This window comes from Musca autumnalis, unplaced genomic scaffold (assembly GCF_047663935.1).
Source record: "Musca autumnalis isolate F117 unplaced genomic scaffold, ASM4766393v1 scaffold_4, whole genome shotgun sequence".
NCBI classification, from domain to species: Eukaryota; Metazoa; Arthropoda; class Insecta; order Diptera; family Muscidae; genus Musca; species Musca autumnalis.
In genome coordinates, this window is record NW_027411977.1 from 115123016 (window position 1) to 115138119 (window position 15104).

The 15104-nt window shown below is 33.3% G+C and overlaps 1 protein-coding gene across 3 annotated transcripts in view; it reads left to right on the forward strand.

The window, feature by feature from the left end:
- The window catches only part of LOC141402856 (acid sphingomyelinase-like phosphodiesterase 3b), a 767718-nt gene that overhangs the window by 545925 nt on the left and 206689 nt on the right, over window positions 1–15104 (forward strand). For all 3 annotated transcript variants that reach the window (XM_073984889.1, XM_073984890.1, XM_073984891.1), the window contains one exon: window positions 3719–4167. In XM_073984889.1, coding sequence (XP_073840990.1) covers window positions 3719–4167 — 449 coding nt within the window. The remainder of the gene's footprint in view (window positions 1–3718; window positions 4168–15104) is intronic.

The window sequence follows — 15104 nt, forward strand, 5'->3', positions numbered from 1 at the left end:
AAAATTTCGTAATTTTTTCCTGGGTTGTACCATTTTTGCGATATCTAAGTAAAAGTAGAGAAATTGCAGACATGACATTGTTTCATATGGAGACGATGCAGTCAGTGAATTTTCCTAATCTGAACATCTATATCTCAAAAATGGTAAAACCTACGATAATATCATAAAATACAATTTTGTAGACAATTTTCACTGCTACAACATTTTATTCCATTTTGATAGGGCGCGAAAACCTAAACAACCCCAAAAAATGTGAACTTTGACCATGATTTATTTAAAAAGCGCCCAGTCGATTTTTTTATTCCCAGGTGTAAGCTCCTTTCATTTAATGTTGGTTCAAGAGCACCGTATCATGTTATATGCTGTTAACCGATCCAAACCAAAATACTCAACGTTTTTCGAAGGCGAATTTAAAAAAAAAAAAAAATGCGATATATAAGTTAAAGTAGGGAAATTGGAGTCCTGACATTGTTTCATATGGAGACGATACAGTCAGTGAATTGTGCTAATCTGAACATCTATATCTTAAAAATTGTAAAACCTACAAAAATATCATAAAGGACAATTTTGTAGAGAATTTTCGATGCTACAATATTTTCTTTATTCCATTTTGCTAGGGCGTGAAAACCTAAAAACCCCCAAAAAATGTGAACTTTGACCGTGATTTGTTTAAGAAGCGCTCAGGCGATTTTTTTTATTCCCAGGTGTAAGCTCCTTTCATTTAATGTTGGTTCAAGAGCACCGCATCATGTTATATGCTGTTAACCGACCCAAACAAAAATACTCAACGTTTTTCGAAGGCGATTTAAAAAAATGCAATATTTTCATTTATACATTTATCTGAGGATGTAGATTTCTTGAGGAGCTTGAAATTTTACCAGTGGGTCACTGTTGATGCAAATGTGCGAGATAAGGCCGGGTTTTAGAAAATTCGTCCTGGAACCACAAAAATAACAACAACAAAAATCCTTATTTTTCATTATTATTACGTACTTATTCACTTAGTTGGCCCTCTGCAAGACATGTGTCAAATTAACAATGCTATAACTTCTTGACATAATTTCAAATTTTGTAGTTTATTCTAGGCGGACTTATTTTATCGTAAACCACTAAATAATAGAAAGACAAAGACAAACCGATCCTGATTTTGTTTTCACATAACAGGTGTCGCACAACAGATTTTCATTCGTTAAAGTCCAGTTAGAAAAAATGATTACAAACGATGCATTTGTAAAAATTTTGATTTTCAATTTAAAATTAAAACAAAAATTCTTTCAATAAATAATGTTGGTAGGAAAAAGTTCTCTCCCCGCAAAATATAAACGAACGAATCAGATTTGCTACTAAGAAGATTTCAAGCCCGTTAAAGTACTTTGATGACGTTATATTTTCTGATGAGATGAAAATTATGTTGCACTATTACGACGGAACCCAAAAAATATGGCGCAACCCTCTCACAGCCCTGGAAAATAAAAATGCAATACATACTGTAAAGTTCGGAGAACTGTTAGGTTATGGTAAGGGCATAGACAAATGAAGTGTATAGACAAAGGATTACTCATGTTGAGTGCTGTCAACAGACTCAAACCAAAATACTCAACATTTTTCGAAGTCGATTTTTGAGAAAAATTGCAAGATTTTCTTTTACATCTGAGGATGTCGATTCCGTCAAACACTAGACCCATACAGTTTTTGTTAGAAGAAGATGTTTTAGAAATTGTGTTTTTAATTGAGTTGTTCTGTTTGCAATTAAGAATTATTATGGCGTTCTTGGTATATAGAAATGTAGAGTCTATAACTTTTCGTCACTAAATAATTTAGGAAATCAATAATAGACCCCAAACCAGAATCAAATTTTGGTATTGTAACTGAAAACGATTTTGGAATATGTGCGTTACGAGAAAAAGTCAGAAAAGAATTATCAGGAAGGGATAGGAAAAACCACTGCTCTCCCCGTAAAATATAGGGAAACGAATTTTCTACAGAGAAGATTTCAAGGCCTTTAAAGTACTTTGATGACGTTATATTTTCTAATAAGACGAACATTATGTTGTATTATTACGAGGGGACCCAAAAAGTATGGCGCGGACTTCTCTATAACGAACTTCCCAATAACGAATTTTTCTCTATAACGAAGAAATATTGAAAACACAGTTTTTTCAGTCCATGCTCACCTATTTTAACCTCTATATAACGAACTTCCCTATAACGAATACTTCTCTATAAAGAAGTTTTTTTAAGCACAAGTTATATTTCCCACACAAAATAACCTCCCTATAACGAATTAAAAAACAATATCTTTTTACAGCGCTCTTATTGCAGTCCACTTTATTTTTACATTGCGCACACAATGTGTCAAAACAAAACAGTGGTTTATAAGGAAAAATATCAGTTAAAATATTTTTTGTGGTGATCGAACGCAAACTACGATAAAATTGTAGAGATCAGCAAGTTTATCATTTGGTTTTGTTTAGATTCGAAGACTGATGAATCGTGCAATATGTTTTGAATTGCCTTTTCTTTCCCAGTTTAAGAAATAGTTGCAAAACAAAGTTCCCGATCATATTTGTTTTGCCACTGCTCATTGGGATGACTTTTTTGATGAAGCAAAGTAGCTTAAGGGGTATTATCAATTTGTGCATTTGTATGTAACATGCAAAAGGAAACGAAATAGGTCAATGGTTCCTTTCGATGATCTACATAGCATCACATTCTGAGTCCATTTATACGTGCCCGTCCATCCGTTAATGCACTTTTGTCGCATTTATTATCCTATCCGGGTTAAAATTTATGATGGTCGCAATTTTGACCAAAGGACTATAGCCATTGCTTTTGACGAGGATATAGCTCCCATATATTCTCCCGATTCCGTATATTCTATCCACCAAACAACTATTTTAAAACAAATGTGTAATGAAATCTGTTCAGTAGTGCGATTCACAAACTAATTTTGTGAGTTACCGACAAGTGTCGGTAAAATTAAAATGCTTATAATTTCGGTAATTACCGAAAGAATATGTGGTAATACCTTAAACTGTCGTACTTTACTGGTTAAAGAATTTGTAAATAGGAACGGGTGAAACTATACTCTGCATTTTAATTTATTTATTTATTATCCTCCTTTATATTCGTGTGAATTCTCCGCTAACGAAGTAGCGGGCTCTTGCTAGTATCTTATATGACAAGTATTTTCCTTTATGATTGTTTCCTACATAACAATTTGTACCCACTTGCCATCTAATATACATACTTATTTCTTTTGTTTGTCATTGTATTTCAATAGTTGTCTATTTGTTTTATATTTAAAATCAGAAAATATTGTCTCAATTTGCTTCAATTCAATTGTTATTGGCTTTGTAACAAAGAATATTCCCTTCTGGGTAAACATTACAACATGTCCGACCGCTTTAGAAACAGAAGAAAATGTCTTGATTACAACACAAGCTTGTATCGGAAAAAGCAATAATGAATTCAATTGAAAACACGGTCTGTCCAGCAGTGAGTGAGTGGGTGGCAATTTTATTGTTTGTTTTGTTGACATACCTTTACGGAATTCTCATTTCAAATTCGAAGAAGATTTCCAATTCTTACACTATGCTAGCTAGCTAGGAGGATTGTTGTACAAATATCTGCCGTTCTTGTATTAGATTTTTGTTTCGGTTTCCTCTTAGTGTGTATCTTGGCGAGTCTGTACTAAATTTTGTTCTTTGCTTTTCAGGTGGCTATTATTCCATTGAACAAACAAAAAGCCGTCTTCGTATTATTGCATTGAACACAAATTTCATGCGACATGATCCGAAATATTCACAAAGCCATTTGGCAGCTGTACGGCAGCGTATGCCATCAAATTCCATGATAAATGGCGCAGCAGTCGGTGGCATGGGTGGTGGTGGCGGTTCCGATTCATCAGAATACAAAAATTATTACTACCATCATGGCAACATGCATCAACATCATGGTCATGCCGGCGATTGGTCGTCTGGACATGGTTATGGCTATGGTAGCCACCATCGTGGCATTAATGTAATGCCCGGAGGCATGCATTACAATGGTATGGATGTTGGTGGACGTGTAAGTGCTTTGTCGGAATTTGAAAATCAAGATACGGAGAAACAATGGATTTGGTTGGAAGAAGTTCTATCAAAATCAAAGGCTAACAAAGAAACGGTAAGTGTTTTATTGAATTCATGTTTTATGTAGACAATCGAGAATGAGGGACGAATTTTGAAATCCGTATTGGTTGTGTACTTCGTTCATACACACATACTCTTAAATACATAGGTATACAACAACTAACGTGTAAGTGAACTGATGTTGCTGTAAACGATATATGTACCTTTTTCTGGTCAAGCAATCAAAAATGTTAATTTGTTAATCATCATGATGTTCAGTTTGAATCCACTGAGGACGCCGTAAGTTGCTTTGAAAAGGAAAGTTGTTGTTGCTATTTAAATTACAAACCATATGTTACTATAAAAAATTGTTGTAAAACAGAATATGAAGTTAATTTGCAAACGGAGTCAGCCTTCTGTGATACTCAATCTAACACAACATTTTGAGGTGTCCTCCATCACTCGAGATATCCTCCGATGTTTATGACCTGGTCTTCTGCATGAACGGTGGGAAAAATACCGATCAAGCGTGCATAAAAACTCGAGAAATATAATAATTAGGATTAATTATTCGAAACGGGATAACAATACAATTAATGGAATAAATAAAACTAATTTATTTCATATTCAACTCAACGTTTCGTTGGTCTTTTTCCAACTTCTTCAGGAATTTTTTTATTAGAAAATCCTACGACAAAAGTACATTGTTGTTCAAATACATTTTTTAGATTAACGTTTTTGTTTACTTACAATTAGTTTTCAATACCATTGTTAGAATTATTATATTATGACAATGGTATTGAAAACTAATTGTAAGTAAATAATAACGTTAATCTAAAAAATTTATGTATAAAAACAACTGATCGAATCAGCCCGGTGGGAACACTCAAAATACATTTAATGTTTATACCCTACGCCACCTTGTGGTAAAGGGTATTATGTCTTTGTGCGTTTGTATGTAACATACAAGAGGAAACGAAATAGACCCACAGTTCCTTCTAGGGATATATGGTAAATTTCAAATTTCCTTTTCAATACCATTGAAAAAAATTGAATTTTTTTTTGCGAGCACATCCACGATTTTTGGTACTTAGGTTAAGAAAAACATTGTAGTTTCAAATATGTTCGCGTTCACAAAAATGGATGCTGCACCCAAAAGTTATAGGGGGTTTTGTTCCCTTATAAAGAAAAAATAATTAAAAATTCCCTTTGGGTTTTAATAAGAAAATATATGTACAAATCGTTAACAGACTCAGAGTCCATATAAATCTCAAAAAAAAAAAAATCCAAATCTCTACAGAATCTAGACAATGCCCAGAAAAATGTGAGACCAAAATTTTAAAGATTGGTTTTTTAACTTGCATATTGCAGCAACAACAAAAGACAAAAACTTATTGTTGGAATATTATTTCAAAAATATATTTTTGGTTGATTACGAAAAATTGGAGAAACAGTTTTAGGAGTTATTCTACTATTTCGCTAAATTTCCATACAAAGCCTGAAGTATTTTTCTAAAACTTCTTCAAGGAAAATAGTTTGTCATCGTGAAAGTATATTTGCTTAATGTGATTAGCAATAGAATTAAGAAGTACAGAGTAATATTGCAATTACAATCAAAGAACAAACATAGAAGTTAAAAACTGTATAATTCGCGAAACCGTTTAAATCAGTTCGGATACAGGGAGTCCATGTCTATCAATATGCATGGATTTTCATATGTTTCATTCAGCGGCCAAAGTGTGCCATCAGTTGCATCTTACTATTCAAAAGACCTTCGAGTGGGCAAAAATTACGCGATGTGCATATGATTATAAGGTGCATCCGATTTCAATGGCCGCCTATTAATAATACGTCAATATAAATTATTTTAGACAGATTCGTCAAGAACTGCGGATGTGCCACCACATTCTATTTCGGGATAAATAGTGATATTACTCCCGAATCTTTGTAATTTGTGACACACCTTTTTGGCAAATATTAAAATTGCGTATAAAGGATTACATTTATGTAAAAATAATCAAAGAAAATCGCGGTTCAATTCGCGGAATTGTTAAAATATATTGTTGCAGATTTTCCTACTTTCAAGGTATTTATATCCGGCGTTTTAGTGGATGGATTCTAACGCAGAAGGGCTTATTAGATCCGGCACGTAAAAAAACTAAAATCATGCGTGGTTCAGGGGTACCTGTACGACAGTTGTAAAATTTAAAGCCAAAAATATGGTTTTTTTTTCAGAAAATCTACGCAACAAATTTTCGCCTTTGGACTCCTATTACTAGGAAGCTGTACGGAGCACACTCATGAGATATACATCGAACGACGTGGAATTGCGAGTTCTACAATCCTATAACTAGTTTGGATTATTATCTAGTTGCACCCTCTAATTATAAGAAAAATTCGAAAAACACTGAAATCAAAACTTAAAAATGTCAGCATCGATTTTAGTGGGATGCAGTGTATATATCGAAAAGTCATACTCTAGAACCATGTTGCCCAAGGGGTATTATTTTGTTCTTTCTTTAAGCACAGGTTTGAATTTTGCGTGGTTTGGCCAGAAATCAAGAAAGAACACAAAACACTTGTTTACTGCAACACATTTTTCCCATTTTTATACCCTACACCACACAGTGGTAAGAGGTATTATGTCTTTGTGCATTTGTATGTAACATACAAAAGTTCCTTTTGGGGATATACATTAGGGTTATGACTTTTTTACAACCTCATATCCCTGTATCATAGCGTGATGAGTTTTGCCATAAGATTACATAAAATCTTAATTATAAGGTGATTCGGTGAAAAAACCTCACGCACAAAATGATTTTAAAATTTGAATTTATCAAAATTAAGGACAATTTTTTGAAGTCACTGATAACAGATATATAATTGGAAATAAACTTTAGAGCCACATGAGATAATTAAAATGACATAAAATTTATTTCTCACTATTTTTCGTCAATTCTGACAATCGTAAAAATGTCGTAAACGCTTTTATTCAAAAATATAATTTTTTAACAAAAAACAAAAAATTTAAAATTTTTTCAAAGTGACTTTTTTCGCGACTTTTTTATATTTGAATGAAATAAACGTTATTATAGTTATTAGTAGGCTTATATTTATTCATTCGTGCAACAAAAAATAATTTTTTGAAAAAAAATTTTTTTTTCATTTCATATATTTTTTCAAAAAATTATTTTTTTAAAATCGATTTGTGCGTGAACTTTTTTTATATTTCAATGGAATAAACGATAGCATAGTGATTAATAGGCAAAAGTTCATTCATCCCTGCTACAGGAAATCATTTTTGAGGAAAAATGTCAAAAAGTCATAACCCTAATATACATATAATCACTTTCTGTGTCGATTTATGCGTGTCCGTCCGTCTGTCTGTCTGTCCATGTATTTTTGTTCGCAACATACAGGTCGCATTTTTTGTCCGATTCAGCTGAAAATTGGGGACTACAACTTTTTTAGCCATAGGAAGAACGCTATTGCTTTTGGTAAAAATCGGTTCAGATTTGGATATAGCTCCCATATATATTTTCGCCCGATTTCACGTATTTGCTGCACCAAACACGCTATATACGTCCAATTTTGATGAAATTTTGAATGTGTGACTGAATTTTGTCTACAAATAAGTGTGCAAAATTATATTGAAATCGGTCCGGATTTGGATATAGCTCCCATATATATTTTCGGCCGATTTCACGTATTTCCTGTACCACACACGCTATATATGTATGTCCGATTTCGATGAAATTTGGAATGTGTGACTAACTTCAGTCTAGAAATAAATGAGCCAAATTATATCGAAATCGGTTCAGATTTGGATATAGCTCCCATATATATACATATGTTCGCCCGATTTCACGTATTTGCTGCACCAAACACGCTATATACGTCCGATTTTGATGAAATTTGGAATGTTTGACTGAATTCGGTCTAGAAATAATTGTGCCAACTAATATCGAAATCGGTTCCGATTTGGATAATGCTCAAATATATATTTTCGGCCGATTGCACGTATTTTCTGTACCAAACACGCTATATATTTCCGATTTCAATGAAATTTGGAATGTGTGACTGAATTCAGTCTAGAAATAAATGTGCCAAATTATATCGAAATCGGTTCAGATTTGGATATAGCACCCATATATATTTTCGGCCGATTTCGTGTATTTTCTGCTCAAAACACGATATATAAGTCCGATTTCAATGATATTTGGAATGTGTGACTGAATTCGGTCTGGAAATAAATGTGCCAAATTATATCAAAATCGGTTAAGATCTGGATATAGCTCCGATTTATATTTTACATATTCACAGTGGTGTAGGGTATCATATAGTCGGCCCCGCCCGACTTTGATCCTTTCCTTACTGGTTTTATATTACCACCAACGCAGCTTCCACGAAAATTATTTGTTATGAACCATAATATGAGATCGAGGCTAAAACACTTCAATTAATATAAATATATTCATATTTTATAAAATACTAGCAAAATGCCCGCTACTTCGTATGCGTAAAGGGAATAATATACAAATAAACAATATTTCATATGAAAATGGTGGACACTGAAAATGTTGATGTACTAATACCTATTTTAATTGATATTTAATTTCTTTTAAGTATTGTTCATATATCTTTAGTTCGAATTTCCAAAAAAAAACATTTTAAATTCCAGTCCATGTTTTATTAGAACGGTACGGGTATTTTGAAGATTTTATTCACATTTTCCAACCGAAGTATCTGTAATTTCGGCATTTGTGATATCAACATGTAGAAAATCTTTATTCAAAAAATTTTACTTAATGCGCACGCTTTGTTTGACATGGCCCCTATATAACAGTTATTTTTTACACATTTTAATTTAGACCTTTTTGTTCACAGGGATTAAAAACTTCTTGCAAAACAACAGTCGCATAGATCTACGTTTTCAAATGTACTTTCTAAAACGTCCAGAATAAAAAAGAAACAATTTTGTTCAAAAGATACGTTTGACTGTTTGATTTCAGTGTAAAATTTAGAAACCACCTTCGCGTTAGCACACTATTCGATACAATTTTAAAACTCCATGGTATTACATGCAAAAACATTGCATACATTTTAAAGGAGGATTTTCATAGACATTATCAATACCAGTGCTTCAATATTTAGTACTATTTAATACTTCTAGTACACTTATTGTACTAATACCTCTAACAGTGAAACTAACAACTTCTACTTAGCGCAATAAAAAATTTATTGCACTTTCGTACTTTGCGCACACTAACAATAAAATTCCAGCATCACCCAACACCAAATTTGGTACTATTTTGTATTTCCAGTACCAACTCAATAATTCAGTCCTTAGCGACCTCCATACCTAATTTCAGAATTTGTATGCATTTCAAAAACTCCTTATCTGAACGCCAACAAACCAACAAACAACAAACTTTAGTACCTATAATTGGTAAACGTTTCAAAAAAAAAAAAAACATCGCGATAACCCAAATTAATCGGTTACTTAAAACCGGTTCCAAAATCGGTTTTAATATCAGAATATCCGGTTCAAAAATTTAGATAACCGGATCTATCCTTCAAAAAAATTTGTTATTATCGTGTTCGTCAATACAGGAGCTATTTATGGTAAGTATTTCAGAAGCACCACAGACCAATAACAAATATACATAAAAACAAAACATAGTTTTCTGAACAAAAACCGGGTAAATGTCAAAAAGGACTATGAAAACGGGGAAATATCGATTGGTCATAAATGAGAACCGTACCTAAAATCTTCTGAACAACATATAGTAGAATATTTGGATGCTGTAAATCTCGTCTTGTGGTACTTTTACTACGCTTCAAAAAATAAAGGACGAAAAGCACATGGAAAGAATTGAGTCAGAGGGATGAAATATTTTACAAAAAGATTCACCATTCGATTTGACTGAAGACATGTAATCTCAAAATGAAGCTACAATAACGCTTAACAGAGATATAAAGCTATTTTCTCACAAATAAAGGGCCAAAATTAAACCATTAATCACGCGATATCTCGGAAACTTGACCTATGGTGGAAATTTCCTTTAGGGTTCTTAGAACACTCACTAAGGGTTTTCATCTCCACAAGGAATTTTCCAGCCACTGGCTTTGAGTCCCATTTTGTAGCACATGTCATTTATCGATATTTTCCGAAAAATGTGCCACTTCTCGAGGCCATAACTTCCTGAAGGAGCATTCCAATGTACTAGAGAGTTCTTAATTATTGTTTTGGCTACAATTGTTGGCTATGTGTTGGATCGAAAATCTCAGTGGTTTGGTTGTTATATGCCAAACTATCCAAAAATCCTTGAAAAAAACTTCAAGTCAAAATCCGGGGGCTCGATTTTCACCGTAGACATATGGTCTAGTTGACTTTTTTGCTCAGTACATTCCCAAGAATCAGAAACTCCAGGCGCCCGTGATGGTGTTCAAATCGCCCCACTCTACTACCACAATCCTATACTCCAACCTTAATCACTATTCCGAATTTTAGGATTCCGCCTCTATCCATTAATCCAAATCCAAATTGTACCGAATTTAGCAACATTTAGTACTTTTCGTACACATAAGTACGAATTTCCAAAGCTACCTCAATAAACCACATTTCAGGTTTGCAGCTCTATCTGTTTACCCAACTCCAAGTTGTACCAAATTTAGTACTTTTCGTGGACATAAGTACGAATTTACAAAACTACACCCATATCTCATTCTTACACTTTAACAATAATCATAGTTCCAAATTTCTGGTTTCCACCTCTATGCGTTAACCCAAATCCAAATTGTACTAAATTTAGTACCACTTAGAACTTTTCGTGCACCTGAGTACGAATTTCTAAAACCATTTCCTTCTATAAACACCACTTCCCAACCTTGATTTCTATACCAAATTCCAGGATTCTAGCTATATCAGTGGAAAATGTACAACTGGTACTAAATTTAGTAACTTTTAGTACACTTATAGGTTGAATTTGCAAAAACCCTTTGGTACATCTTTCTAAATCTCCATCAGTGACCCACATTCCAAATTTCAGAATTCCCGCTCTATCCGTTCACCCAAATCCAAATTGTACTAAATTTAGTACCATTTAGAACTTTTCGTACACATGAGTACTAATTTCCAAAACCATTTACCTTTGTAAACACCACTTTCCAACCTTGATTTCCAGACCAAATTCCAAGTTCCTAGCTAAATCCCTTCAAAATATATAATTCGTACAAAATTTAGTACTTTTCGTACAATTAAAGGTCGAGTTTTCAAAAACCTTTTGGTACATCTTTCTAACTCTCCATCAGTTACCCTCATTCCAAATTTCAGAATTCTAGCTCTCCTCGTTTGCCTAACACTGTGCAACATTTTTAAGGTGATCTTGTGCAAACATTTTGAACTGAGGATTTTTTGAAAGTACATACTCAAACGACAAGAAACCCTAGTTGGGCTTTGTTCTGTCAGATCCAGCTCGGATTTTATGGCCCCACCTAAACATTGTTAAATATTGAGTTTTTAAAGAAATTCGGGCCTATATCTCTGAAACCAATGCGAATCTCCTTCTGACCTCTGAAGCAAATTTGTAGATAAGGACAACAATAGATTATTCGGAGAAATAATGAACTCGAAAAACTACATTTATTGCCAAAAATTTCAAAATATATGCAAAAATTCCACAATTTTTATTCATTTCGTACCGTATCTCCAAAACCGTTAATTTTTTCTGAATATTTTCTTTTGGAAAAATAGTCCCTGGAATAATACACAAATCTTCAGAACATGTCATTGTTATAAAATGCCTCTTTGTCGTTGTTTTCACTAAATTTTTCAACGACGATTTAATAAAAATGTCAATAATGTAGTGAAATCCGAAATGCGAGAATAAACTGTTGATGTGAACTGTGTTTGAAATACGTGTTGTAAAAGATATGATGCAAAATACCGCTGAAACAACATGAAGTAAGCATTTTACAGTTTCAGAATGTTCTAAAGAATTGTTTTTGGTTTTTTGTCTTTTCTCATCTATGAACATTGTAGTTTCAGAATCGGCAAAAACTTCCAAGGTGTAAGCACCTTCCATTTAAAGTTGCTTCAAGAGCACCGTGATGGCGATTTGTGAGTGAAATCTGACCCTTTTCCAAAAATTGGTTTTTGATAACCTTATTTCTTGCTGTGGTTATGCTGCTCATCAGCAAAACATTTTAGTATATTTTCAGATTTTTTTGACTAATGGTTTCAGAGATATCGCGCCTTGAAAAAGTCGAATTCTGTAAAAACTATATTGAAGGAAATACTAATAACGATGGGTGTTGATGGGTTTCCCAGAGGGGAACAAGCTTATTGATTTTGGTGATGGTCGATTAATATTCAAGGGCCGGAATGGGCAAAAAACTTATTTGGAGAAAAAGTCAACATCTTAATACAAAGCGAATATCGCCGTTTCCATAAGCGGTATATCAAAAGCAAAGCCTGACGATGAAAGTAGAAAATATGGCCTTCACTATAGTGATGATGTTAAGTAAGTTGTCAAACAACGGAGATATCGCAACAGTCGGCAGTGCATCCCATTTTTCAATTTTTTTTATACCCTCCACCATAATATTAAATTTGTCATTCCGTTTGTAACACATCGAAATATTCATCGGTGGTCCTATAAAGTATATATATTCTTGATTAGGGTAAACTTCTTAGTCGATATAACCATGTCCGTCTGTCCGTCCGCCCTTCGGTCCGTCTATTGAAATGAAGATACAGCTTGCAATTTTTAAGATAGAGCTTTGTAATTTGCTATACACGTTTATATTACTCCTAGGATGTTTGATATTGCAAATGGGCTATATCTGTATACATTATGATATAGCCCCCATAGAACGGTACCACCCTAGTTTCGGTATTTTGAAAGTTTTAGACACATTATTGAACCGAATTGGCAGAAATTTGGTACTTACTATTCGTTGGGGGTATAAAACTTTCCCCCAGAAATTTGTCGGTATAGGTCCACGCCTTCATATAGCCCCCATAGAACGGTGCCACCCGGTTTTCGGTATTTTGAAGGTTTTACCGAAATATCGGAAATTTCTTATTAAGTCTTCTTTGACTGTTGTGATATAGCCCCCATGGAACTGTATCTCCTGAATTTCGTTATTTTGAAGGTTAGTCACCTTGTTTTACCGAACTTCCTAAATGTTGGTGTTCAGTCTTCTTCATAAACGAAAGGAAACTAATTGTTTCATTTTACTTCAATACAACTCGTAACAAGTTCGGCCTGAACTTAACGCCGTTCTTACTTGTTTTTTTTTTTTTTTTTTTTTTTTTGTTTTGTAATCACGCTACAAGTCGCAATTGTGATCGGATCGTCACAGTTAATTGGGGGCTCAGAGGAAAGAGCCTATTGAGTTTGGTGATGGTTGGATAATATTCAAGATCAGAATGGGCAAAAAACTCATGTGGAGAAAATTCAACGTTTTAATCTTATGCGAATATCTCCGCTTCTAGTTGGAGTATTCCAAAATAAATTGGAGTAGGGGGCAAACAAGGGAGACATCGCAAACAAAACGAAAACACCATGCTATTATAAGCAACCCTGCTTTTTTTGTCATAAACTACTGAAAAATCCAACTGTTTTATGTTGTTGCTGTATGATGGAGAAAAACAAAGATGCCGCATAAAAAATCCGACATCGAGTTTTCCCTTTGAGTTAAAACCAGTTTACTGAGTATACTAGGCTGTAACTCTGTTATCTGACCATGTTCATCAACATAATTGGTATCAATGGAAAGGTCAAGAATTCCTCTTCTAAAGATAATTTACGTGAGTGGAACATATCTTCCATGAATAAATATATTTTCATTATACTAAAAATTATACCAATTTTCACACAAAAGTGGTTGTTCATTTAACCGGCTAAACAGCATCTGATCAACATACTAAAATGTAAGCTTCTTTTTCATCGTAAGTCACAATCTTAATTCATAATTTCGGGTAGATGTGACTATCATTGTGACTTACAAAATCGAATACAAATTTATCGTTTCTATTGTGGTCGGAACCAGACCTCAATACTAAATTTCGAGATATAAATTTTGGTATTACGACATATGCTATATATTCTATACTAAGCTCTCCCATAGTTAAATGTATGTTCCAAAAAAAAAAAAAAAAAAAAAAAAAAAAAAACAAAGCAACACCCCATATTTTCTTTTCATATACTAATCCTTGTAAGTATTTAAACCGTTCTAATTACATTGTTAAATCAAATAATTTTCTTTTTTTGCTCTTGTTGCCAATAACAACCACAAAGAACGAAAACTTAGTTATCCAAACTACCAGCCATTTGTACCTTTTTTTGTTTTGTTGGAAATATATTTTTTTCTGCGTTTACAGGACAAACATCTTAAACTTCAACTACCCTTGTTGCTTTGGCAAAGAACTTGTTTGAAATTTAGATTTCATTACCAAGAGAAACGAATGAAATATTTTCTACAGAGATGTAACAAATCTTAAAATAAACTTTTAATTTCTTGCATTTATTTTTCTTTTCATTTGCCCGCTTTTGGGTAATTTTTAACTGGCAGCTCTTCAGATGGTCGGTCACTAACGAAAAAAAACAAAAGTTCCAAAAACAATATCACCAACTGTTGGAGCAAAAAGCAAATGCGGGAACAGAAGTTCTTAACAAATTACATACAATTGTTTGCGAAAAGGGCTGTTAAGTTTTATGGCTGCACTTGAGATTGAAAACTTTTGGTTTTTTGTATGTTTTGACCATTGAGCTAGAAGGACGAATGAATGGACGACAATAAGAAACGATTAGCAAAAGAAGAATTGTTTTATGAATAAATAAAAAAACTTGTTTAAGAAAATATTACGACTTGTTAAGTTAAGAGAAATTACATGGACACTTGGTGAAAATACATATTATGGTAATTATGGTAACAATTGCTAAAAGCCATTTGTAATGCGGATCATTATGAAAGTGGTGAAAG